This window comes from Notechis scutatus, chromosome 16 (assembly GCF_049901735.1).
Source record: "Notechis scutatus isolate UNSWTSFEM ecotype Mainland chromosome 16, rNotScu1.2, whole genome shotgun sequence".
Taxonomy (NCBI): domain Eukaryota; kingdom Metazoa; phylum Chordata; class Lepidosauria; order Squamata; family Elapidae; genus Notechis; species Notechis scutatus.
In genome coordinates this window covers 1,762,206-1,788,060 of record NC_142024.1, presented here as the reverse complement: position 1 = coordinate 1,788,060, position 25,855 = coordinate 1,762,206, and the positions used below count along the sequence as shown (strand labels likewise).

At 46.8% G+C, this 25,855-nt stretch overlaps 2 protein-coding genes across 3 annotated transcripts; both read left to right on the top strand.

Moving 5' to 3' along the window:
* The first annotated feature begins 5 nt into the window (after positions 1-5).
* CCDC27 (coiled-coil domain containing 27) lies at positions 6-13,914 on the top strand. Of its 2 annotated transcripts, none has more exons than XM_087944487.1 (13): positions 6-405; positions 672-863; positions 1,839-1,968; positions 2,671-2,805; positions 4,054-4,187; positions 5,553-5,729; positions 6,685-6,948; positions 7,951-8,137; positions 9,153-9,283; positions 10,352-10,429; positions 11,334-11,546; positions 12,296-12,400; positions 12,526-13,914. In XM_087944487.1, the coding sequence occupies exons 2-13, from the start codon at positions 711-713 to the stop codon at positions 12,646-12,648; spliced, it is 1,830 nt and encodes a 609-aa protein (XP_087800613.1). In that variant the 5' UTR covers positions 6-405; positions 672-710; the 3' UTR covers positions 12,649-13,914. The 2 variants fall into 2 exon arrangements, with proteins under 2 accessions (XP_087800613.1, XP_087800612.1); XM_087944486.1 differs by having other exon boundaries at positions 67-169.
* Positions 13,634-25,390, top strand: LOC113427579 (uncharacterized). The gene is made up of 14 exons (XM_087944490.1): positions 13,634-13,799; positions 14,269-14,406; positions 15,501-15,687; positions 15,935-16,182; positions 17,650-17,824; positions 18,704-18,804; positions 18,943-19,029; positions 20,456-20,584; positions 20,932-21,054; positions 21,339-21,503; positions 22,735-22,902; positions 23,872-24,032; positions 24,828-24,912; positions 25,226-25,390. The coding sequence occupies exons 1-13, from the start codon at positions 13,634-13,636 to the stop codon at positions 24,891-24,893; spliced, it is 1,914 nt and encodes a 637-aa protein (XP_087800616.1). The 3' UTR covers positions 24,894-24,912; positions 25,226-25,390.
* Positions 25,391-25,855: the final 465 nt, after the last annotated feature.

The following is a 25,855-nucleotide window of genomic DNA, read 5'->3' as shown; positions in this document are numbered from 1 at the left end:
ACCACGCATGCGGCCCACGTGTCGCAGGGGATGGCGTCATCGCGCCGCGCGGCGAGTTTCCCCCGCGTTGCTAAGCAACCGAGGCTGGCCTAACCTGAAAAAGGAGGCCCGAGATCCCTTGAGCGACCCCCGCGGGCCTAAAACGGCGAGGGGTCCGAGGGGAGCGAACGTAAGACACCCTCCTCTTCCAACCTTCATCTCTGGCCTTACAACAGCCCTGTGAGATGGCCTGGTCTGAGAGAAGGACTGGCCCAAAGATGGCTTAGCCATGAGCTCCCTTAAACCATAAGCATTGAGCAAAGTCTGTGACTCAAACCTTGTCACTGTCACAAGCAATAAAAATAAAGGAACATTAGCTTTTAAAAAAATCTTGGTCAATGTTTTGCCTGGCCTTTTTCTCCTAACGTAGATATTTTCTGGGTGATTTTTTAAAATGTTCTTGCTTCCCCCCGCCCAATATGGCTAGTCACACGGGTTTAAATTGCTGATGGGAAGCTACAGATATTTCTTTCCAAAGAAATGAAATTAATAACAGCCGGAGAAGTCATCTCTTTATTTCCCCCCTTTCAAAGCAGGGTAAAAAAACCAAAAATCTATTTATTGACGCAGGACGGAATCGATCGCATCTTGATGGTGCATGACCAACTTGATTTTTTTTTTTAATTATCCAGGACTTTTTAATTGGAAGAAAGGACGAGGTTTCTGCATTCATGGAGAAAAATCTTACCTTGATGACGAAGGGGATCAGAGAGTTGAGGAAGACGAGTTCTCCCCAACAGCCCCTTGTGTGGAATCATCCAGACAGCAACAAAATTCATCCCAGTAAAGCATTTCATGCCGTCAAGCGTTATTATGAGAAACAGGTAAGCGGATTTGCAAAAAGGGGGCATTTAGTCGTTCTAATACTTGGATAGGTATTAATACAGGTAGTCCTTGACTTAACGACCACAACTGAGCCAAGCGAGAGATTTGTTCATTTGCCCCATTTTTACAACTTTCCTTGCCACCGTGGTTAAGTGAATCGCCGGCGTCGTTAAGTGAGTAACAAGGCTGTTAAGTCAATCCTGCTCCCCCATCGACTTCCCTGGTCAGAAAGGTCGCAAAAGGGGATCTGATGACCCCTGAGACAGTGAAATCACCCCGTTTTCCTACCGATTAATTGTTCTTTATTTGGGATCGCAGGATACCGTCTCCAGCTCTGTTCTCGGGGGGGTGGAGGGGGAGAGAGAGAGAGAGAGAGACTTTTGGCTTCATGCAAGGAAAGCAGCAGAAGTTTTTCTTTCTCTCCCCCAAACTCAGCCAGAAATGAGTCTTTGCCGCAGCAGCCTCTTAGAGCAGGAGGCCTTGCAGGGTCCCAAAGACTCATTTCTGGCGGAGTTTGGGGGAGAGAAAGAAAGACTTCTGCTGCTTTCTTTGCGTGCAGCTAAAAGCAGAAGAAGAAAGAAGTGGAAAGAAGCAGCCCGGTGGCCAGGTGAGGCGCGTGGGGCAAGTTCCCCCCCCCTGCCCTTTCCCCCCTCCCCTCACTACCTGGTGTTGTTCACAATGCAAGCAACGCAAGCCTTGTGTTCCCGCGGGCCATGTGGGCAGTGTAGCCTTGTGTTCCCGTGCAGCCTGGATTAATTGCTTTGGGGGTGACATTTCTCTGCGGACCACCAAAACCTTTTCGTGGACCACCAGTGGTCCCCGTCCCTCTGGTTGGCGACCACTGCTCTATAAAACACCTTGTACAAATTCTCTTTATACGCTGTTGATATTGTCAGTTTTTAATCCCTATACACAAACCACAATCCTGATCAAAGCCAAAGGCGTTGAGAGTCTTACTTTCTCTTGTCTCCCAGGGCAAGGCGCAAAGGAAGATCTCCAATACATTCAATGATTTTTCTGACTCCTCGTTGCTGCAAAAATGCTTCTTGAAACGGCCCGGATGTCCTCAGTATTGCAACCAGGCGACGTCAGCAGTCCTTCTCGGTAAAAAAAAAACCCATTTGGCCGGTGTCCATTTTGTCCCTGGCTTGGCCTCCGTGCGCTGCCCACTTCGGCTTGGTTTGGGGCGGGTGGCGAGAAATGGCACGGCGCGGGCATTCCTCAACGTAACGACCGCAAAAATTCCTGCGCTGCTTTAAAGACGGTCGTGAAACAGAACCTCTCACCCCAGTTCGGCGGCCAGTCGTTCAGGGGAATCCCTGCTGCCATTAAGTGAGTCACACGGTTTGTTGAGTGAATCCAGCTTTCCCCACTCTTATTGGTTGCAAAAGGGGATCGCGTAGACACACAAATGCTGCGACCATCGTAAATACAAGTCGGTTGCCGAGCGTCTGAATTTGGGCCATGTGACCCTGGAGGAACGCTGCGACGGTCGTTAAGTGTGAAAAATGGTCCTTTTGGAAAGTACTGTCCCTTCAAACGGCCACTAAACCGGTGGTTGTAACTCAAGGACGCTCAGTCCACGTTTGGTGCTAATGCAGGCAGCTGCTTAGCGCAAGTATGAATCCACATTTTTTTCAAGCTTATCGAAGAGTCACCTAGAATCCCAGGGCTGGAAGGGACCCTGGAGGTCTTCTAGTCGAACCCCCCTGACCCGAGGCAGGAGACCTGATACCACCCCAGACGTGGGAAGAATCCTCTGCTCGCTGTCCCCATTCCTCACCCCTTCATTCCTCTCCTCCCCAGAAAGCAGCACTTCAAGATCTGGGGATCTCCCTGTCAACCTCAGCACCATGAGCCTCACTTCCCAGATCTCCCTCAACGACTGGAATTCCCTGGTCCAAAATCCCGAAATTTGGGACTCGAGGAGCCGCATCAGATGTAAGTTTCTTTGTTTGGCTTCAATTATAGGTTTTCTCCCCACCAGCCTCCCTCAAAACAGAAGAGGTTTATAGCAGTAATGGCACTTTGGTCAACCTTGTGATGTGTGGGCTTTAGCCAAGGACCCCATAATTCTTATTCTCCTCCTCCTCCTCGTCAACAGATTCCCCTTTTTCTCTTTCTCCTGTCCTTCTTTCTCCTTCTCCTTCCCCTTCCCCTTCTCCTCTCCTTCTATTTCTCCTTCTTTCTCATTCCCCTTCTCTTTCTCCTCCTTTCTCCTTCTCCTTTCCCTTTCTTTCTCCTCTCCTTCTGTTTCTCCTTTTCTCATTCCCCTTCACTTTCTCCTCTTCTTCATTCTCCTCTTTCTCCTTCCCCTTCTGTTTCTCCTTTCTCCTTCCCCTTCTCTCTTTCCTTTCCCCTTCTCTTTCTCCTTCCCCTCCTCCTCCTCCCCCATTCCTTTCTAGCACTGATGATGTTCCCTAGTCGGGCCATGAAACGTCTGCAAGAAAACCACCAAGCTCAGAAAGCACCAAGGACCCCACAGTCCCTTCCTTCCTTCCTTCCTTCCTTCCTTCCTTCCTTCCTTCCTTCCTTCCTTCCTTCCTTCCTTCCTTCCTTCCTTCCTTCCTTCCCTTCCCTTCCCTTCCCTTCCCTTCCCTTCCCTTCCTTCCTTACCTTCCTTCCCTTCCTTCCCTTCTTTCCCTTCCTTCCTTCCTTCTCTCCTCTCCTTCTCTCTCTCCTTCTCTCTCTCTTTCCTTCCTCCTCTCCCTTCTTCCATCTCTCCTTCCTTCCTTCCTTCCTTCCTTCCTTCCTTCTTCCTTCCTTCCTTCCTTCCTTCCTTCCTTCCTCCTCTCCCTCCCATCTCTCCTTCCTTCCTTCCTTCCTTCCTTCCTTCCTTCCTTCCTTCCTTCCTTCCTTCCTTCCTTCCTTCCTTCCTTCCTTCCTTCCTTCCTTCCTTCCTTCCTTCCTTCCTTCCTCCTCTCCCTCCTTCCATCTCTCCTTCCTTCCTTCCTTCCTTCCTTCCTTCCTTCCTTCCTTCCCTCCCTCCCTCCCTCCCTCCCTCCCCTCCCTCTCCCCTCTCTCCTCCTTGAGCACCAAGGACCCCTCAATTCCACCCTGGAGCTCCAAAGCTTCGCTCCTAACGGTCGGCCTCTGTTCCTCCCACATCCAACAAAGAGAGGGAAGGGGACCCAGCAAGACTTTGGGGTGCAGGCTGTTCTCTTGACGTTTCTCTTTCCGCCTCCCCAGTTTATCCCTCTTTCTCCTCGGAAGTGGTCTTGCCCAAATGGAAGAGCTTCACAGAAGGCATCGTCCCCCACAGCCAGCTTAAAGCCCGCTCCACCAACCGGATGCCCTGGTACATCCCCGTGCTTCATGACAAGGTGAGGATTCGAACCCAGCGCAAGCCCAGCGGGAGGAAAAGAAGGCAGACAGGTTGGGCCAGAAACGTTTCGGGACGTGATAAGAAGAATGCCTAAAACCAGGAGCCTGTTTGCTGCTTTTCCGACTTGCAAAAGTTCCGTAAAAAAGCAGGACATTTTTTAAAGATGAACACGCGACAGTTTGATCAGTCAGAAAAGGGGCTGAAGGGAGCAGTTTGCAAGGAACAGATTACAGATGAACCGGGTTGGAAGGCACCTTGGAAGTCATCTAGTCCAACCCCCCCCCCACCCAAGCAGGAGGCCCTACACCATTTCTGACAGAGGGCAATCCAATCTCTTCTCGAAAGCCTCCAGGGATGATGAAGCTCCCACAACTTCCGAAGGCAACTTCTGTTCCACGGGTGGATTGTTCTCCCTATCAGAAAGTTTCTTCTTATTTCCAGGTTGAATCTCTCCTTGTTCAGTTTCCATCCATTGTTCCTTGTCTGGCCTTCAGGTGCCTTGGAAAATAGCTTGACCCCCTTTCCTCCTCTCTGTGGCAGCCCCTCAAATATTGGAAGGCTGCTCTCCTGTCTCCCCTGGTCCTTCTCTTTCCTAGACTAGCCAGGCCCAGTTCCTGCAACCGTTCATCGTACTTTTTAGTCTCCAGTCCCCTTATCATCCTGGTTGCTCTTCTCTGCACTCTTTCCCAGAGCCTCAGCATCTTTTTTACATCTCTTCTCTGGGGCAGCCCCTCAAATATTGGAAGACTGCTATCATGTCAACCCTATCCTTCTTTTCCTCCGACTAGACATGGCTTCTGTCCATCCATGGTTTGCTCAGATGCCTTTATTTCCTTCCTTCCTTCCTTCCTTCCTTCCTTCCTTCCTTCCTTCCTTCCTTCCTTCCTTCCTTCCTTCCTTCCTTCCTTCCTTCCTTCCTTCCTTCCTTCCTTTCTTTCTTTCTTTCTTTCTTTCTTTCTTTCTTTCTTTCTTTCTTTCTTTCTTTCTTTCGCTTTGGAAAATAGCTTGACTCCCTCCTCTCTGTGGCAGCTATTGGAAGACTGCTCTCCTGCCTCCCCTGGTCCTTCTCTTCCCTATAGACTAGCCATGCCCAGTTCTTGCAACCGCTCGTCGTGTCTTTTAGCCTCTGGTCCCCTCATCATCCTGGTTGCTTTTCTCTGCACTCTTTTCAAGACTCTCAACACCTTTTTTATAGTGCAGTGAACAAAACTGGATGCAGTACTCTAGGTGTGGTCTAGATAGGTGGAACAACAGGCAGGTGTTGTTTGGTTGCAAATCCCATAGAGGTCTAGAGTAGGAAAGCCTAGAAGGGAGCATTCATTGTGCGGATGTTGGGCTAAAGGAATGTTGGTTCCCTTCCCAGGATCTGAGCCTCAGTAAGATGGGAGAGGAAGTTGCCCGCTTGGCTCCTTTTGAAGGCGAGTGTATCCGGAAGGAGGCAGTGATCGCCGTTCTGCGGGAAGAGGTCCAGGCCATGCAGAAACAGCTGGAGCAGCTCCAGAAATGGCAGGCCACTATTTTAGAGAGAATTTCAGAGGAGGTAATCACTCACTTTTCTTTGCTTCCCAGTCTTGTCTCGGTAGCGGCCGGGACCTTTTTTTATTTATTTCCCCACCCCACCCCAAAGCAGCAAAGTTTTCTTTAACAAGATTTATTACTAGCACTAGCAATAAGCCCTTAGGCAGGCTTGTATACTGCTTCACGCCATGGGAGAATAGAATAAAATGGAGTGGAGTGGAGTGGAATAGGAGAGAAATAGAGTAAAGTAGAGTAGAATAGAATGAATTAGAATTAGAATGGAATAGAATAAATTAGAATAGGATAAAATGAATTAGAATTATAATAGAATGAATTAGAATGAATTAGAATTAGAATAGAATAGAATGAATTAGAATAGGATAAAATGAATTAGAATTATAATAGAATGAATTAGAATTAGAATGAATTAGAATTAGAATAGAATAGAATGAAGTAGAATAGAATGAATTAGAATTAGAATAGAATTAAAATGGAATGAATTAGAATAGAATGAATTAGAATTAGAATAGAATTAAAATAGAATGAATTAGAATAGAATGAATTAGATTAGATTAGAATAGAATAGAATAGAATAGAATAGGATAAAATAGAACAGAACGAATTAGAATTAAAATAGAATAAGATTAGATTATATTAGAATTGAATACAACAGAACGAAATCGAATAGGATAGGAATAAGAATAAGAAATAGAAATAGAATAGAATGAATTAGAATTAGAACAGAATAGAATAGAAAATAAAAATAGAATAGGAGTAGACTAGAGAAAAATGCAGATGACTAGTCCTCAACTTACAGCCATCATGGGCAGGCTCCCTTATCGTCATAAGTTGAGGGCTACCCATGTTACCTCCCGTAAATCCCAACGTTCAGAATAGCCCAAACTGCCGAACCCTCACCCGTCACCCCCCTCCCAAAAAAAAATCCATCAAGTTTGCTTTCGAACCCTCCTTCCCAGAAGCGTGGCAAAGTGGAGGCTTGGTCCGAATGGGAACTCATCCAGCCGCCTACGCTTGGCACCTGGCCCTCCATTGTGCTGGACGAGAAGAGCATCCCCTCGGTCTACGTGGACCAGGTCGACCGGTCAGAAGACTCCAGCCAGGAGTTTGAGCGCCTGAAAGAGCTGCTGAGCCGGTCGGAGGAGATGTTGGATTCGAAAGCGCTGTTTGTGAAGAAAGAGCTCTTGAAAGACCAGGTGGAACTTGAGCACTTAGAGAAGGAGGTAAGAAGCCACCCCCTCCTCCCCAAAAACTCACCGGGGTCGGTCAAAGATCTGGAAAAGTGCATGGGCGGGATAGGAATGCAGGGTGGTCCTCGACTTACGACCACGGTGGAGGTGTTCTGGCCCAGACACACACACACACACACACAGGGACACGGCGACCGTCATAAATACTGATCCATTGCCCAAGTGTGGGAATTTTGATCACGCAGGGAGGCTGCGATGGTTGTAAGGGTGAAAAAATGGTCCCGTCGCTTTTTCCAGTGCCGTTGTAACTTTGGTCATTAAATGAACTGTTGTAACTGGAGGATTACCTGTATTGCAAAAAGCAAAAGTGAATTACAGATAGTCCTCGACTTGCAACTGTTTGTTTAACGACCGAAGCGACAACGGCTCTGAAAAAGCGACTTAGGACCGTTTTTCACACTTCACGCAGCCTCCCTGCGAGATCAAAATTCCCACGCTTGGCAACGGACTCGTATTTATGATGGTTCGCCCTGCCCTGGCAGTCAGGTGATTTACCTTTGGCGACTTCCTGATGAGCAAAGTGGACAGAATAACAGAATGATAGAGTTGGCGGGGGGACGGGACCTCGGAGGTCTTCTAGCCCAACCTGCCGCTCAAGCAGGAGACACTTCCATACCGAACAAAAGAATGATGAGAAGCCCGATTTCACGGAACAAACTGCGCAACTAACTTACCAACTGCAGCGAATTCCCTCAATAACCGTAGCAAAGATGATCGTAAACATGGGGCAAAATTCACTTTTAACAACTGTTCCTACTTAGCCGTCTAAGCTTTGGGCTGGCTCTCTCATGAGAGAGAGAGCACAGTTACAGCTGATGCCTTCCACTATCCTGGAATCATCAGAAAGACGATGGCATTTTCCCCTTCCCCTCCCCTTTTGTAAAGAACAACACAATCACAATCGCAACAACGAGTCTCTTTTCTCCCCCCACTCTTTCCCGGCCGCCTCCCGCAACATCGACGTGGCTGAAAAAGAGCCTGGTGGAAATAGAAGATGAGATGCTCTCCAGCAGCGAATCCAAAGGGCAGGAAGGCGATTCGAGCGATCTGGATGAATCGGAGAACACGCTGATCCTCTACAAGCTGCTGGAGTTCCAGAAGGTGAACGAGATCCTCTACGAAGAGCTGAAGAAAGCGCGGAACGAGTACGAGCTGGCCACAGGTATCCCTAGGCACCTCGAGAACCCGGAGTGGGAAATAAGAGTGAAGTAGAGCGGGGTCGCCCACCTTTTGGACCTCAGGGACCGCCAAACTCATCCTTTTAAACCCCGCGGACCAGAGACCCTGGGAAAATCCGCAAAAAAGTCTGCAGGAAAATTCCCCTCCCCGTTTTCCTACCGATCGATCATTCTTTATTTGGGATCGTAGAAATACTGTCTCCAGCTCTGTTCTTAGTGGGGGAGAGAGAGAGAGAGAGAGAGAGACTTTTGACTTCATGCAAAGAAAACAGCAGAAGCAGCAGAAGTCTTTCTTTCTCTCCCCCAAACTCCGCCAGAAATGAGTCTTTGTGAGACTTGTCGCACTGGCGCAGCCTCTTGGAGCAGGAGGGCTTGCAAGGTCCCCAAAGACTCATTTCTGGCGGAGTTTGGGGGAGAGAAAGAAAGACTTTTGCTGCTTTCCTTGCATGCAGCCAAAAGCAGAAGAAGAAAGAAGTGGAAAGAAGCAGCCCGGTGACCAGACCAGGCGTGTGGGGCATGTGGGGCAAGTTCCCCCCCTCCACCCTTTCCCTGCTCCCCTCACTACCTCATGTTGTTCACAATGCAAGCGATGCAGGCCTTGTGTTCCTGCGCAGCCTGGATTAGTTAGTTAGTTTATTTTCATTGCACCTCGTACAATGAAATCAAACTCAGTGCACTTCAAGACCATGAAAATAAACACAAACACACATCCTTCACACTCCACATTAATTGCTTTGGGGGGGGGCTGCTTTGGGGGTGACATTTCCCTGCAGACCACCAAAATTTTCTCACGGACCACCCGTGATCCCCGGCCCACTTGGCTGGCGACCCCTGGAGTCGAGTAGAATAGGAATGCGGAATAAAATGCCGCTTTGAGTGGACCTTAAGCAAACTGTTCTCAGTCAAGGACCGCCTGTAAAAAAAAAGCTAAGAAAGGAAGCGTGGGGTGGAAATGTGGGTGGGTGGGCTTCCTCTCCTGCCTCCCACTTGCTCCCCCAGGCGCGATTTCATCCCTGCAAAGAGAGCTGTCTTTCGAGGAATCCCAACTGCGGAAAGCCGACGTGGAAAAAGAAGCTTTGCGGAAGGAACTCGGGGAACGAGGCAAACAGCTGGAGGCCATGTCGAATAAGGTTCGGTCACACGGGCTCCTCGGCCAGTGCAGTGGTGGAATTCAATTTTTTTAACTACTGGTAGTAATAAATTACACAGGTAGTAGTAAATTACCGGTAGTAGTACTGATGGGTGGGGCGTTGCTTGGTGGGCATTACTTGGTGGGCGTGGCAGGGGAAGGATATACTGCAAAATCCCCCTTCCTTCCTTACCCCACTAACCTGCTTCCCAGCTCTGTTCTCCTGTGCAGGGCAACCAAAGGAGGCCCAGCCAATCAGCCGGGACTCGGGAGGCGGAGAATAGATGGGGGTGGGGCCAGTCAGAGGTGTCATTTGCCAGTTCTCCAAACGACTCAAGATTTCCGCTACCGGTTCTGGAGAACCGGTCAGAATCGGCTGAATTACCACCTCTGCTCCCGGGCGGTCGGGAAAAATGGATTTTTACAGGGTTGGGATTCGCACTCTGCCCCCAGTGAGTTTAGTGGCTCGGCTTGGGTCCCTGCAAAGGATTCTCCAATCTGTTCTTTTAAAACCTCCCATGTTGGAGCAAATCACCACTTCCGGAGCGGTGAAAAATGGTCCTAGATCACCTTTTTCTTCAGCGCTGTTAACTTCGGAAACTAAATAAACTGTTGCTAAGTGGAGGACTAGCTGTGGTGGGTGTAATGGGCAGCAGAAATCATTTTGAAGGAGAGGAAGAAGAGACCAAAAGAAAAAGGAATCCCAATTTGGGAAAGATAAAACTAAAGATAAAAGGGAAGGAAGGTCAAATCCAACAGGCTTGCTTTTTTTATCTTGTTTTTACGATTAAATATATATAATTTTTTTGGTGATCAAAATACAGAATACATCTTGATTTTTTTTTTCTTTGTTAGCCTAAGAGGCTTTCTTGGTCACCTTGACTTTTGTCCTTCTGTTGATGCAACCTAGGATGGCTTTTTGGGATGGGGGGCAGCTACAGCGTTCTGCTGACTAATCTGGTTGGGAAGACACATTTTATTCTAAAAAAGGAATAAAATAAAATAAAACTTGCTCGTTGGAAATCCCCAGTGCAGGAACTTTTCACAAGCGCTGCCTTTCCCTTCTTAGTTTTCCAATTTGCGGGAAGAGAGGAAACACGAAGAAATGATGGGCACCATCGAGAGAGAGAATTGCAAACTTCGACAGGTAAAGGAACACACACATACACCCCTTCCTTGGATATCTTCTCAGCAGATTTCTCCTCTTTGTGGGGTGTTTGGGTCAGCCCCACTCCGTAAACCCAATCAACTCCTGTGTATGGTGCAAGGTTAATGCAATATCAGGGGTTTTCAATTCAATTGGTATAGAATGCGAAGGAGGTGTATTTGTGTTTTATTTTTATATAGTTATAATCTACGCTGAAGGTGGCATTTAATTTTGTTGTTCAAGGTGGAATGACAATAAAGTAAACTAACTAACCCAGTGATGGCTAACCTTTTCAGCTTGGTGTGTCGAAAATCGGGAAAAAGTGTAGCCTTCCTCGGGTCGTGTGTCACTTCCAAGAAATATCAATAATTTGGTTTATGACGGACTGGGCTGGGGTGATCACACAGGGCTGTGAAACTCGTCTCCCTGGTCTCAGGGCTGCAGGTGCAGGATGTGGGGATCGGAAGGCCACCTTACAGGGCTGTGAACCTCATGGATCTCCTTTCTTCCTGTAGCGTTCCTGAGGTAATGAAAATGACAAACCTCAGTTGATGGCGGTTAAAACTGGTTCTCTGCTGCCAAGATCTCGCGGCAGCGGTGACACCACGCCTCCACGCCACAAGCAGGGAGCAGGGATTGGAGCAGAGCACAGGCAGCCTCTAAATGTGCAGGTTTTCCCCACACCCACAGGCGTGTCAGTCAAAGTGCCTCGGCGTGTCACGAGTGACACGCGTGTCATAGGTTAGCCATCACTGAACTAACCGTTCTGTTCTATTCCTATGTTCCATATTTCTAGTTCTATGTTCTGTTTCTCTTCCTATTTTTAGTTTAGGTAAAGGACTGCGAAAATGACCGGATTCTCTCAATTGCCTTTTTCTTTTCCCTCCTCTTCCTTCCTGCCCAGGAGGTGACCAAGCTGGAAGTCCAGCTGGCAGACAGAGACCAGGCCATCCACACCTTACAAACCAACGTCCAGCAGCTTCAGTCCGAGTTACTGGTGAACAAGCACCACACCGGTAAGAAGATGAGCAGCCAGAATGAACTCCAGAAGCAGCTGGACATTTTGCAACGGGCGGAGCAGCAGACGAGAGTCACCCTGGAGAGCGTCAGCGCCCGGGTAAGATTGGAACACGGTCATTAAGTGAATCCGGCTTCCCTCATTGACTTTGCTGCTCAGGGGGTCCCAAAAGCATATCCCAGGGACCCGGGACCCGGGGGGGGGGGACACTGTGACCGTCGTAAATAGGGACCGGTTTGCCAGGCGTCCAAATTTTGATCGCATGACCGCAGGGATGCCGCCATGGCCATAAGTGGGCTGTTGTCATTTCAAATGGTCACTAAACAAGCCGTTGTAAGTTGGCTACCTCTACCTGGCTCAAGAGCAGGAACTGCTTCCTTAGGTGTCTTAGTAACAATCACTTAACTATGAGCCAGCGGTGTGTGGCAGCTGCCAAAAAAAAAAACCCCAAACCCCAGTCATTTTTTTTTCAGTGCCGTTGTAACTTTGAATGGTCACTAAATGTGGCAATCCAAGAACTACCTAGACTGCATCCTTATAATAAAAATACCCTGTTTCCCTGAAAATAAGTCCCAACTGGAAAATAAGGCCTAACGCGATACCCTAACGCGTCCTTTGGAGCGAAAAATAATAATAATACAAGACCGGGTCTTATTTTGGGGGAAACACGCTAGCATTAGCCTGCCTGACTCTGGGGGCTCTAATGTGCTCTACCTTGAAGGGAAGCAAATATCAAACCATAGCAAGTCCCCAGCAGCTGCCTGTTCCTCCCATTCTGCGTTCCGGTTTTTACGCTTTCCCTCTTTTCTCTCTCTCTCTCTCTCTCTCTCTCTCTTCTCTTTTGAAAGTTCGAAAGGTTCCGCAGCAAAATCATCCAAGCCGCTTACAGCACCCCCGGCACCAAGTCCCCACAGGCGGAAATCACCGATGAGGAGGTTTTGGAGGCCTTGCAGGTAACCCTGGAGTCGTCGGGATGGTGGAAAGACCGGCGGCGTGGGTGTGGGGCCGGGGGGAGACCCCTGGCCCGGCGAGGCTGTCCCCCCGCCCACACCTTCCTGACGGACGCCCTGTCTTTCAGAAAATCATCACCGACCGTCTCGATTTCCATCAAATGCTGAAGCAGAAAGGCGTGAAGGTCCCGTCGCTCAGCTCCGAGCCTGCCCCACCACCGACTCATAAGAAAAAAGGCGGAGGGAAATAACCACCCCCCCTTTTTTAAAAAAAAAAAACCTTCCCCCCCCCCCAAAAAAATCTCTTGAATTCCTTATTCTGCTCCTGAGCTGTTGCTTTTCCTGTCTCCAATTAAACGATGGCACTCGTGTTTTTTTTTCCTCCTTCCCTTGGCTTGTGCGCGAGTATGATTTTTAATTGAAATCAGTAGGATTACTGGTTGAAGTGTTAGCTGTATAAGGCCTTCGTCTGGCCACACCTGCATCCAGTTCTGGTCCCCTGCATTACAAGAAAGCAATTGAGGCGTTGGAAAAAGTGGAGAGAAGAGCAACTAGGACTGATTGAAGGGCCTGGAAGGGTAAAACAATACGAAGGACGGCATTGCAGGAACCGGGGATGTCTAGTTTAATGAAAAGAAGGACTAGGGGAGACATGAGAGCAGCCTCCCAATATCTGAAGGGCTGCCACAGAGAAGAGGGGGGTCCAACTATTCAAAGCAAATCGGTAGTAGATAAAACTAAACATAATTTCAGGTGAATTGGACTTTTATGGAGGCGAAGATGACTCAAGATCGATAACGCGTTTGACTCCTCCCTCCCTCGGGCTCAGCCTAGTCATTTCCTACATCAACCTTGCCAAATCATTTTCTTTTTTTGGGGGGGGTGCTAAAGGCCCCCTGGGGTTCCTTGACCGGTGGATATTTTGCCAGAGCAAGGAAGGCCACGCATGTTTTTCATGCCCACCTCTTCAAGCTCTTCATTTCGGCCTTGCACTAGGGAAAGGGTTCGATTCCGTTTGGGGAAATCTCTTAGCCACGCATTGCCCCCACCCCTTTTTTTTTCATCCCGGTCTCTTCGGCCGGCCCGTCTTTCTGGGCCTTTTTCCCCCACGATGCCACTTTGGAGATGATGAAATCTCTTGGGGAGGGGGGGGTGGTAGAATCCAGAACTGGAATTTTCAGAACGGTTTAACGGACTTTCGCATGCCGACTCTGGATTCTCGCGCGTTCCGACCGGATGCAGATGGACGGGCTGATGGCGGTTCGCTTGCGTTCTTCGGCCAAAGGACGAAAGGTTCACGGGGGAAGGAAGACTCCCTTGAGCAAAATGCAGAAGGTTTTCCTGCCTTCCCCTCTACTCCTCATCATCCTCTCCACCCTGCAGGGTAAAAACCTGATTAATGGTGAGTTGTTTCCCCTCAAAATGGCTGGTTCAAAATAATATGGGTGTCTTGAGTTACTTATCAAGTAATAAAGGCAGGATAAGACTCTTAAATCACTCAATAAAACAAGTGATCATGAATTTCTGGTGCTGTCGTTCTTGTTTTTGGCTTGGCTTCCCTCGTTCATGCCCTGGCCCTAATTTTGACATGGGAAAGCAGATAACAGATAATCAGAGCTGGAAGGGACCTTATAGGGACCTTATAGGTCATCTAGTCCGACCCCCCGCCCAAGTGGGAGACCCTACATCATTTTGGAAAATAGAGTAGAGAATAACACGCATCCTAAATAAACACAGAATACTCAGTAAATGACGCTTTTTTTTTCAGTGCCGTTGTAACTACAGTCACTAAATGAACTGTTGTAGGTCGAGGACTACCTGTGTAGTAGTGTTTTTTCCCCATCTCTATTTTTTTCTCTTCTGCTCCTTAGATCCTTATAAACCTGAATGTGTCCGCCGGAAAATGTTGTGCCACCCGAAAGCGATTTGTCAACGGGATGCTCTCTCTTCGGAGTTTTATTGCCGTTGCTTGCCAGGCTACGACGGAGACGGGATCAATCTTTGCCAAGGCAAGTCCCACTCGTCTCTTTCTTCCCACTCATGTCCTTTTAGGTGACCTCAGCAGCTTCCAAGGGGTGGGTACTTCAACTCCCAGCATTCCCCTCAACGCCCGGTGGAATTCTGGGATACAAAGCCCACCAAGTCATGGCTGGGAATTATGGTGGCAGGAGAATCCAGGGAACTTGATGGAGAAAGAAGAAGGAAAAGAAAGAAAGAAAAAGCGAGAGTGAGAGAGAGAGAGAGAAGAAGAAGAAGAAAAGAAAGAGAAAGAAAGAAAAAGAAAAAAGAAAGAGAAAAAGAAAATAAATAAATATTGGCATCTATTTGTACTTGTAAAAAAATTTTCTGGGCTTGATGGAGAAGGAAGGAAGGAAAAAGGGAAGAGAAAAGAAAAAGAAAAAGAGGAAAGAAAGAAAAGAGAAAGAAAAAGAAGGAAAGGAAAAGGAAAAGAAAGAAAGAAAAAAAATATTGGCATCTATTTGTAGTTTTTTAAAAAAGTTTAAAGTAGCCTGCTTGGAACTATTTCTGGGCTTGATGGAGAAGGAAAGAAAGAAGGAAAAAGAAAGAAAGAAAAAAGAAAGAAAATGAAAGAAACAAAAGAAAGAAAAAATAGAAAGAAGAGAAAGAAAAGAAAAGGATTGGCATCTATTTGTACTTTTAAATTTTTTTTAAAGTAGCCTGCTTGGGACTATTTCTGGGTTTGATGGAGAAAGAAGAAGGTTAAAAAAGAAAAAGAAGAAAGTAAAAAAATTGGCATCTATTTGTACTCTTTTAAAACTTTTGAAGTAGCCTGCTTCGGACTGGAGGAAGCAAAGGATATTGTTTTTGTCTAAGATGGTCTAAGATCAGGGGGAGGCAGCAGGGTTGGACTGAAAGACCTCCATTCTATCTTTCTGTTGTCCCTCTTGACAACAACTCCTCAATTATTGAACATTTTATTTGGCCGAGTGTGATTATTCATCATGTCCCTTTTCCACAAGGCAAGGTAGAGAAAAGGCGGGGAAATATATCCGGCGTGCTGAAAACGGTCAGATGTTGGGTTTCTTACTTCTTCTTCTTCTTCTTTTTAATCCCCAAATTCACCTTCCTTATCGTTTTGCAGCCCCCGCTTTCCACATCACCGTTTCTGACGCTTCTGTTTGCGATGAGATGGGCGAGCAGGCGTGCCTCCTCCACCTGAAAGAGCCACGCGTCACTTTCCACGTCTCCGTCTCGTCTTCCGCCCACCGACGCTCGCCCAGCGTGATCTGGTACAAGTTTTACAACGGACAGAGTCCGCAGTACCACAGGTGAGGTTGCGCTGTGGAAGGTTTCTCCGGCTTAAACAAGAGCATCTGTTTGGGAACAAGTAAAATTATGGGTATTCATTGGAAGGCAGGAAATTTCCAAGGTACAGATAGTCCTTGACTTACGGCAGTTTGTTGTCGTAAAACTCACTTAACAAAGGTCTCCCTGGGCTCAGTTCTGGTCGTAAGTTAAGGGAGACCTATGCTTTTTTTTTTTTTAACAAAGCGGTTTTTTTTTTCTTCCTCGTAGCTACCGACAGCGGTTGGGATCCATGGGGAACAGGACTCTGAGGATAACGGTGCACAACCGTAGCCATATCCTGACCCTCCTCTCGATCCAGGATGACGATTTTTACCCCAATCTTTTCTGGGCAGAAGTGAAGCTCTGCGCCCTGACCCCCAAAACTCTGGGAATTGAAGCTTACGACTTAACCCGCTTTCAAATGTTAAACCCTTCTGGACTGAGGTTCTATTTCGCCCTGGAGGGAGAATCGATCGGTAAGATGGAGTCAGTGGTGAGAAAAGCGCCGTCCTTGCAGTTAGGCAGGAAAAGCTCAACACGCAGGTGTAGAATAGGTGATACCTGGTTCAATAGAAGGAACGGGAGGAGGACGATCACTTAAATAGGAGCCGGCTGTGTGCTGCAGCAGCCAAAAACGCCAATGCAATCCTTGGCTGCATTAACAGAGGGATAGAATAAAGTGTTAATATCACTGTCAACTCATCAAACATTCCTATGCCTGTTTTAGTAGTTGCCAAAAAAGGGGGGGGGGAGGAAGGAAATCTGGAAGAGCAGTGCAGCAGTTTGAAAGCGGAAGTACATTCCAACTCTTTATCTTGAAAAGAGTGTAGCTAAGATACCGGAGCTTTTGCCCGCAAATATATTTAATTGGAGAACGTGATTGATAACACCCAGCCCGTAAACGGGCTCAATTGGAGAATCTGATTTATGACACACCCAGGGGGGAGGTGGGGAAACAGGGTCACAGTGGGCTGTAAATGACGTAGGCCAGAGTTGGCAGTGCCAGTATGTCACCTCTAATAAATCCTTTGAAGGTTTTTGAAGTTTGGCTTGAGAATCATGATTTCATTAGGGCGATTGCTGGAATCCTGACAATCACTTTTATAACGCCTTGGTAAGGCCACCCTTGGAATATGGCATCCAGTTTTGGTCACCACATTACAAAAAAGATGTTGAGACTCTGGAAAGAGTGCAAAGAGAAGAGCAACCAGGATGATTAGGGGACTGGAGGCTAAAACATATAAAGAACAGTTGCTGGAATTGGGTATGTGACTCTAGTTTAATGAAAAGAAGGACCAGGGGTGACATGATAGCATCTTCCAATATTTGCAGGGCTGCCACAGAGAGGAGAGGGCCAACTATTCTCCAAAGTACCTAAGGGTAGGGCGAGGAGTAACTTATGTATAAAGAATGGAATGGAGGAGGAGGAGGAGGAGGAGGAGGAGGAGGAGGAGGAGGAGGAGGAGGAGAATTTAGAATAGAAAATAGAAAATAAAAAATAATAGAAAATAGAATGTAGAATAGAATAGAATAGAAAAGAGTAGAATATAGAATAAAATAGAATATGGAATGGAATGGAATGGAATAGAATAGATGAAGAATAGAATAGAATGGAATGGAATGGAATGGAATGGAATGGAATGGAATGGAATAGAATAGAATAGAATAGAATAGAGTAGAGTAGAGAATAGAATAGAATAGAATAGAATAGAATAGAATAGAATAAATGAAGAATAGAATAAATTAGGAATGGAATAGAATAGAATAGAATAGGAACATAGAATAAAATTATATATATAAGATTTTCCTCTTTGCCTTCTCGTCTTACCTTATTAATTTCCAAAAGGGAATTAGCCCCTTTCTTTTCCCTGACACGTTTCCAATTTGATGCAATGGAACACTGAGAGATTTCTTCCTTGTTTCCCCCCTCCCCCCCGGAAAAGAGGTTGGACCCTTCCTGGAAGGAGATACAGTGACCCTCCGCTTACCTGAGTACCTTCACCTCTCGCCTTCCAGCTTCGTTCAGTGGATCAAGGAACCACGCCCGCTGACCTTGAGGGACAACCAAGCTGTGGTCATTGCCGACGACGTGGAAAAGATGGAGATCAGCAGTTTAACGTAGGCTGGCTTGCTTGCTGTCTGCTTGTAAAATAAGAGGCGGGTTAGCCGTTCACCCAGCCATTACTGTTTCTAGAAGGAAAGCCATCACCAGACACATAGAGAGAAAACCACATTTACGCGCCATTTAAAAGAGGCAGTAAAAAGCTAGGAAGGAAAAGCTAGGAAGGAAAAAGACCAGAGCGCATCCCTTCCAGCAGGCAATGCATTGGAGATAAGCGGGGATTAACCCCAGACAAACGACCGAGCAGAAAACAATCATCTTATTGATTTATTTACATTTCTTCGTCAAATGAAAATTACAAATTTGAACGAGCAAAGGGCAAAAATTAAAACGTGACAGGGACGATGGATACGTTAGTGCCCTCACACACATCCCCTTGGGGATATCTGAAATATGGGGTGAGGCCCACGGAAGTAAAGTTAGAATTAAAACTCTGGAAGTTAATGACTGAGACAACCAATATTCTAGACTTCGACAACAGGCCAAAAATCTTTTTTTTTTTTCCTGATCATGTTTAAAGCGATTGTAATAGTCCTTTACTGCTACGTAAGGAGAAAACACCTCCACCAATAGAGGCAGGGCAGCCTGCTATATACAAACCCCACATTCCCTAGCGCTGATGAGGTTACCTAGTCAGGTAATGAAACGTTTGCAAGCAAACAACCCAGCTCAGAGAGCACCAGGGACTCCACAGAAGCAAAGCAAATCCAAAATGGGAAACAAAAACGGCTTTCTGTTTGGGATCAATAAAAATGGAGCCCCTTTTCTGCCCGTTTCAGGAAATTTTCTGCAAGCCTTTTTTCTCTTTTTTCTTCTTCTTTCAGAATTGGCCAATATTTGCTGTGTGTTTTTTGTCCCTTCTTTCCATCTTGCAGGGAGTCCAGTTTTGGTTACGTCCGAGCCCTGGTTTACGATTTCCATTCGGAGGTTCCTGGACGTGTTTTGGTAGCGGAAAGACTCTTCTTGATAAAGAAAGGTAGGTAGTGGATTTTTCCCTCTGCCTCTTCGAATTCCCGGACAGCGTCCTAACCTTGGTTTAATTGGACTGTGTTAATTCTGATTTGACACTCCGTGGAAACCTGGAACAGACAAACCATGTTGCCTCTATTTCTAGACGTCAGCAAAACCTGCAAGGGAAGTGGAGAAGGAAGGCGTTGCCGTTGCAACCCAGGGTTCGAAGGAAGGGGTGTGCATTGTGTCGGTAACTTTTGAGCTTTGCCTCTTTGTAGCTGTGTGTTTCTGGGTCTGGGTTGTTAGCCTTGGCGAGGATGGAAATCTACCGAAGTAGGTTTTGTAACCGAAAAGGAGATTTAAAATGATAGGAAATCCCCTAGCAACATTAAAAAAATAAATAACTCAGAGAGAACCTGTGGATTCTCCAGCAAAGGATCCCAGATTAGTAACCTCTCAGATCAAAAGCAGCAGGTTGATAAATGGGGAGGGGCTGTAGTATTATTATTGATCCTTATTATTATCTTTCTTTTAAAAAGGTTTTGAATGTTCAGAATATTATCAATGTTCAATAGCAATATCACGTTCAAAGTATTCAAATTCTGCTTTTTATCCTCCCCTTACGATTATAACTCTGCCCAATTTTTTTTAATAAATAGTGTATTTTTATTTCTCTTTCTCTCTCCTTCCTTCCTTCCTTCCTTCCTTCCTTCTTCCCTCCCCTTCCCTTCCCTCCTTCCATTCTCCTTATCACCCTTCCTTTCTTCCTTTCTGCCTTCCTTGTACCTTTTCCTTCACTTCTCCTCCTCCTTCTCTCCCATTCCTTTCCCCTTTTTCTTTCTCCCTTTTCCCTTTCTTCCTCACTCTTTTTCCACTACTGCTCCATTCCTCCTCCTCTCCTCCATTCCTCTTCCTCCCCCTCCTCCTCTTCCACTATTCCTTATCTTCCTCTTCTTCTTCTTTCTTCCTTCATCTTCTTCCTTCATCTTCTTCCTCCTTCTACTTCTTCTTCTTCCTTCTCCTCCTTCCTCCTCTTTCTCCTCCTCCTCCTCCCTCCTCCTCCTCCTCCTCCTCCTCCTCCTCCTCCTCCTCCTCCTCCTTCCTCCTCCTCCTCCTCCTCCTCCTCTCTTCCTCCTTCCTTCTTCTTCTTCTTCTCTTCTTCTCTTCTTCTTCTTCTTCTTCTTCTTCTTCTTCTTCTTCTTCTTCCTTCTCCTCCTCCTCCTCCTCTTCCTCCTCCTCCTCCTCCTCCTCCTCCTCTCCTCCTCCTCCTCCTCCTCCTCCTCCTCCTCCTCCTCCTCCTCCTCCTCCTCCTCCCTCCTCCTTCTTCTTCTTCTTCTTCTTCTTCTTCTTCTTCTTCTTCTTCTTCTTCTTCTTCTTCTTCTTCTTCTTCTTCTTCCTTCTCCTCCTCCTCCTCCTCCACTATTCCTTCTCTTCTTCTTCTTCTTCTTCCTTCTCCTCCTCCTCCTCTTCCACTATTCCTTCTCTTCTTCTTCTTCTTCTTCTTCTTCTTCTTCTTCTTCTTCTTCTTCTTCTTCTTCTTCTTCTTCTTCTTCTTCTTCTTCTTCTTCTTCTTCTTCTTCTTCTTCTTCTTCTTCTTCTTCTTCTTCTTCTTCTTCTTCTTCTTCTTCTTCTTCTTCCTTCCCTCCTCCTCCTTTTCCTTTTTTCCCCTCCCAAAGACATCAATGAGTGTGAAAGGAAAACAGCCCTGAGTTGCCTGGCTGAGGCCACCTGCACCAACACCTACGGGTCATATTTCTGCCGCTGCCCTCGGGGCTTAGAAGGAGACGGCCTACTCCGCTGCGTAGGTAGGGAGAAGATTCTCACTTGCCCGATGAGGTTTTAGTGAGTTTGTCTAAGTCAGGGGTCTCCAACCTTAGCCCCTTTTAAGACTTGTGGACTTCAACTCCCAGAATTCCCCAGCCAAGCTGGCTGGGGAATTCTGGCAGTTGAAGTCCACAAGTCTTAAAAGGGGCCAAGGTTGGAGACCCCTGGTTGTAAGTAGTCTTAGAACTACCTGTATATGATTGTGGGTTCCATGTTGGACCTCCCTTCACAGGTACTTCTGCTATGAAGCAATGACTTTGGCCTGCTTCCGTGTTTCCTCCCGCTTTATTTTACTTCTGTTTTTCCGCCCCCCTCTTTTTCCCTCAAGACGTCGACGAATGTACGAGAGGCACCCACAAGTGCAACCGAGGCGCGTTGTGTTTGAACACCCTGGGCTCCTACCTTTGCGCCTGCCAGAGCGGCTTCGTGGGCGACGGCTCACGCTGTGCAGGTAAACCCAGGGGTGGGGTTGAAAAATCCCAGCGACCGGTTCGGCTGTCCGGTTGCTGGATGGCCGTGACCATGGCGTGCGCGGCCTTCCGGAACTTCTGGGAGAGCCGTTTTCTGCCTTCCCCAGAATCCCGAGGCTTCCCTCAGGATTCCGGGAGGGCGAAAATGGCCTCCCCTGGGCTCCCGAGGCCCTCCAGAAGCCTGAAACAGACCCCTTTCCAGACTTCTGTTGTTAGATGAGGTCTACCTGTGTTTTGTTTTTTTTTCCTTTCCTCTCCCGCCTAGCCAAGAGCACCTGGTCGCCGTGGTCGCCGTGGTCCCCCTGCTCCGTCACTTGCGGCATCCAAAACCGGATGCGTATCCGCAAGTGCACCCACGAGGAGAGCGGGATGCGCTGCCTGGGCCCTTCGGCTGACCTCAAGGGGTGCCCCAACCTGCAGCCTTGCCCCAGTAAGTCCATATTCTTCGCCGTCTGAAGAATAAATTTTTGAAAAATCAATCTATATATATACAAAAAGCGGAATGCCACTCATGCGTCATCGCAAAATCTCCAGAACCGTAAAGCCTACAAACTTGAAATTTGGTCCATAGGTTCCTCCTCTTGGTTTCTAGGGGCTCACTAAGAAATGATTTTTCGAAATGACCATCAGAGCATTTAGTATTTCCTATATTATTATTATTATTATTATTATTATTATTATTATTATTATTATTATTATTATTATTATTATTATTATTATTATTATTATTATCATCATCATCTGATGCTAAGGAGTTCTACTTCTCCTCCCCACCTGGAAAGAAATCTCTTCCAAACACAAAACACAAGCAGAGGAGAGGAGTTTCGGTTTCACTTTTAATTTCACAGCACCAAGCAGCTTTAGTACAGAACAGTTGAGCTAAGCCCCGCCCAGGCTCCTTGCTATCTCCTCCTTGCTCACACAGCAAATACTCTTTCAGTTTCCAAACAGCCCTCAACTCTCTCACACACTGACAGGATGCTAGCCAGATGAATACCGATGGATGCTGGTAGGCAGAGACACAATTCCCCCCCCCCTTATTTTTCCCCCCAAAACTAAACCCTACCACATAGTTTCTTAGCAAAGCACAAGTATCCTGCTAGTATTTTATATATGGTTCCCCTTACAGATGGGAGCCCCCTGGCTCCAGTCCCAACGCTCTTCCCCTTTCGACAAAAAAATCGGTCGGGTTACAGGAAGTCCTCGACTTACGACCACGTTAGGGGGTTGGAATTTCCCTTCTCAAGCAGGGTGAGGTCATAAGTCGAATTACAACGTCCCTGAGGGAAAAATAAGGGACGAAGGAACGTGTTTCTCACGCTGACGACTGCTGCGAAATCCTTGCATTCGTGCAATCGAAAATTCAGATGCTCGCCCACCGACTCGTATTTCCGACAGTCGCAACGTCCCCTTTTCTTGCAACCTTCTGACCGGCCAAGTCAGGGGGGGAAGCCAGTTTCACTAAACAACTGACTTGACGACCGCAGGAATTCACTTCACAACTGTGACAAGAAAGGTCGCAAAACGGGACAAAAACTCACTGAACAATGGAAGTGTTGGGCTCCACTGCAGTCGCAAGTCAAGGACTAATAAATCTTGTTTTACTTGGTCCCAGACCACCTATTTAGTATTGTTTCTGCTTCTGTCTAACCTCGTCTCAGCTAACGGCGGCTGGTCGGTATGGTCCCCTTGGTCGGTGTGCCTGGAGACGTGTTCGGGGATCAAGAAACGGGTCCGGTTATGTGACAGTCCTCCCGCTTCCAGAGGAGGTCTCCCTTGCACAGGGGAGGAGGAGCAACTCGGATTGTGCCACTCGAGCCACTGTGCCGGTATTTAATGAGGACTCCCGACCCGTGACTCACGGGTTCATCCTTTCAGAGATACTTCCTGAGTAGACTCCTCAGTTCCTTCAACAGGGAAGGAGCTTCTAATCATCATCTCCTTTTAATGATCCTGTAATCCATTGCATTGGGGTGGAGTCTGGGCAACTGAACGGAGCTGAGTGTTTTACTGGCCGGATGCCCTTCCTTGTCGCCAGGGCGGGAGTTTTGTTCGGCAGCTATATTCTCAGTGTGCCCATAGAGAGAAATATCTGCCTTTACCTAGGATTGAACTCCAACCTGTATTACTGCAGAATCATCTTCTTTTAATGACCCCGCAATCCCTTGTGGGGTGGAGTCTGAGGCAACTGAAGGAGCTAGCAGTTTACTGGCCGGATGCCCTTCCTATTGCCAGGGCGGGAGTTTTGTTCGGCAGATAGATTCTCATTGTGCCCAGAGAGAGAGAAATATCTGCCTCTACCTAGGATCGAACTCACAGCCTCCTGATTGTGAGGCGAGAGCTCCGCCTCTAGGCCACCGTGCCACGCAGGGAAGAATTTTGCAATTCGGGAAGTCCGTCTCCTCCCCCTCACCTTTGCAGCCCAAGAAACTAGGGAGGGTCCCTGCTTAGGTGCTTCCCACACCCCTTTTCCTTCAGTGGGCTCAGTTGCCTCTTTATCAGACCAATGTCTGGTCTGTGGCTAATCCTCCTGTCTCCCAAGGTCTTTCCCACAGACCCTCACAGTTAGTGACCCCCCCCTGCTTGTTCAGACCTGTGCAGTACCACTCCCCCCCAAAAAAAGATGGTTGTGGAAGTGGGAAAGACGCTCCCCACCCCCCGGGATTGTGGGATTCACAACTCCCCGTCCTCCCACACCGGCAAGGCTCTGGAAGTCGACATCGGGAGTCTTTGCAGCCTTTTTTCTGAGCCACGTCTCGGTCTCGGGAGATTAAACTATGGTTTGTCCTTGGCCTTAGTGGATGGCGCATGGTCTCCCTGGGCCTCGTGGACCCCCTGTCCCGCCTCCTGTGGATTGGGAGTCGTGCGGCGGTCGCGGCGGTGCAACAACCCTTCCCCGGAACACGGAGGGGAGAACTGCAGCGGTCACGGCTACGAAGAAGGCACCTGCGGCTTTCCGGTGAGGGACCCCTTATAAGTACCACAGAGAGAGAGAGACAGAGACAGAGACGGAGAGAGAGAGACAGAGAGAGAGAGAGACAGAGAGAGAGAGAGACAGAGAGAGAGACAGAGAGAGAGAGAGAGAGACAGTTCTTGATCCAAGCAGGCTGAGGTGGCAGACACCATTTGATTCCCCTTGCTCTGAGTGTGGAAAATGAGTGGGGTCAGATTTATTCTTGTTGTTGTTACCATTATTGTTATCATCTCTTTTTATTTATTAAACATGAAACTCAGCCGATTGAACATTTAAAAATACCACAGATATCATTGATTGGCACTGGTGGTTGATACCAGCATCCTAGGTATTGACTGAGTATTATTATTATTATTATTATTATTATTATTATTATTATTATTATTATTATTATTATTATTATTATTATTATTATTATTATTATTATTACCTCTTTTATTCATTGAACATGAAACTCAGTCGATTGAACATTTAAAAATACCACAGATATCATTGATTGGCACTGGTGGTTGATCCCAGCACCCTAGGTATTGACTGAGTACTATTATTATTATTATTATTATTATTATTATTATTATTATTATTATTACCTCTTTTATTCTATTGAACATGAAACTCAGCCACTGAACATTTAAAAATGTATCACAAACTGTCTCTGATGGTTGATACGGGTTGCTGCCAGCATCTTAGGTATTAATGATAATGATAATAATAATAATAATAATAATAATAATAATAATAATAATAATAATAATAATAATAATATACTTTTGCTTGCAGGAGGCCCTCTGCAGATTCCTAGCCAAGCCTTCTGGATCCGTCGTACCTAGGAAACTGATTCAATAAAAATATCAGAACCCCAAAAGTGAGTATTTTGCCGACCCATCCAGAAAACAACCCACATAATGCCTGAAGCCTTGCAAGGAATCCCACCTGGTCTTGGAGAGTGACCTGGGAAGATTCTCGAGGCATCCAAATAAAGGAGAGGCTTTGCAACAGGCCGGGGTGCAAGGAATCGTTTTGGAAGCCCCTTCTTTTTAATTTGCCTTTCATTCGTTAATCATCGGCTCCTGGCAGGAGGGGTTGCCATTGTGCGAGATAATCCTGAATAGTTGGCTGGATTTTTGCTAATGGTCAGATAACCAAGCTTTGGAACTAAGGGGAGGTTTTCCCAGCAGGATGGGAGCTGTAGTTGTTGGGTCATCAACCAGAGGCTGAGCAACGGATGATGAAGGTCTTTGGGTACCACTTGACCACCCCACCCCCAACTATGAGCAGCAAAATTTGATGAAGACTGTGATTAAAATGTGATGGCCATTGGACCAACGTCTCCTTCCTTTTTGGTGAGTGGTTGTTGTTGTTTTTTACTTTTATTCTGCATTGGTTTTCGAGTTTGAATCTAAAAAAAAAAATTGTCTGGATGAAGTAATTGCTCAGAACACTCCTAGGCCTGGTAGGTTTAAAGTTAAAAGTAAAATAAAATAAATTTTTCTAATAGATTTCTTTCTGGATCAGCTTACCTCCACTTGAATTCTCTGGGCTGTTTTTGACATCTACATCTACGATCGTTCAGTTCCCAGCGGTCATTCTGGGCTGTGGTTGAAAACGGTGTTTCTTTCTCAACTTTAGTTGCTTTAAGATGTACGGAGTTCAACTGGTTAGGGAATTCTGGGAGTTGAAGTCCAGATATACTTGCTAGGGAATTCTGGGAATTGTCCAGATATACTGCCTGAGGAATTCTGGGAATTGAAGTCGAGACATAATGGCTGGGGAATTCTGGAAGTCGAGCCATTTTAAAAGTTGCTAAG

Coding starts and splice junctions, on each gene's coding strand:
- CCDC27 (XM_087944487.1), top strand. CDS start 711: ATGGAGAAAAATCTTACCTTGATGACGAAGGGGATCAGAGAGTTGAGG. Junction 2,806..4,053: donor CTCGAGGAGCCGCATCAGAT/GTAAGTTTCTTT, acceptor CCGCCTCCCCAG/TTTATCCCTCTTTCTCCTCG. Junction 5,730..6,684: donor TAGAGAGAATTTCAGAGGAG/GTAATCACTCAC, acceptor CCTCCTTCCCAG/AAGCGTGGCAAAGTGGAGGC.
- LOC113427579 (XM_087944490.1), top strand. CDS start 13,634: ATGCAGATGGACGGGCTGATGGCGGTTCGCTTGCGTTCTTCGGCCAAA. Junction 21,055..21,338: donor CGACGGCTCACGCTGTGCAG/GTAAACCCAGGG, acceptor TCTCCCGCCTAG/CCAAGAGCACCTGGTCGCCG. Junction 22,903..23,871: donor CCACTCGAGCCACTGTGCCG/GTATTTAATGAG, acceptor CCTTGGCCTTAG/TGGATGGCGCATGGTCTCCC.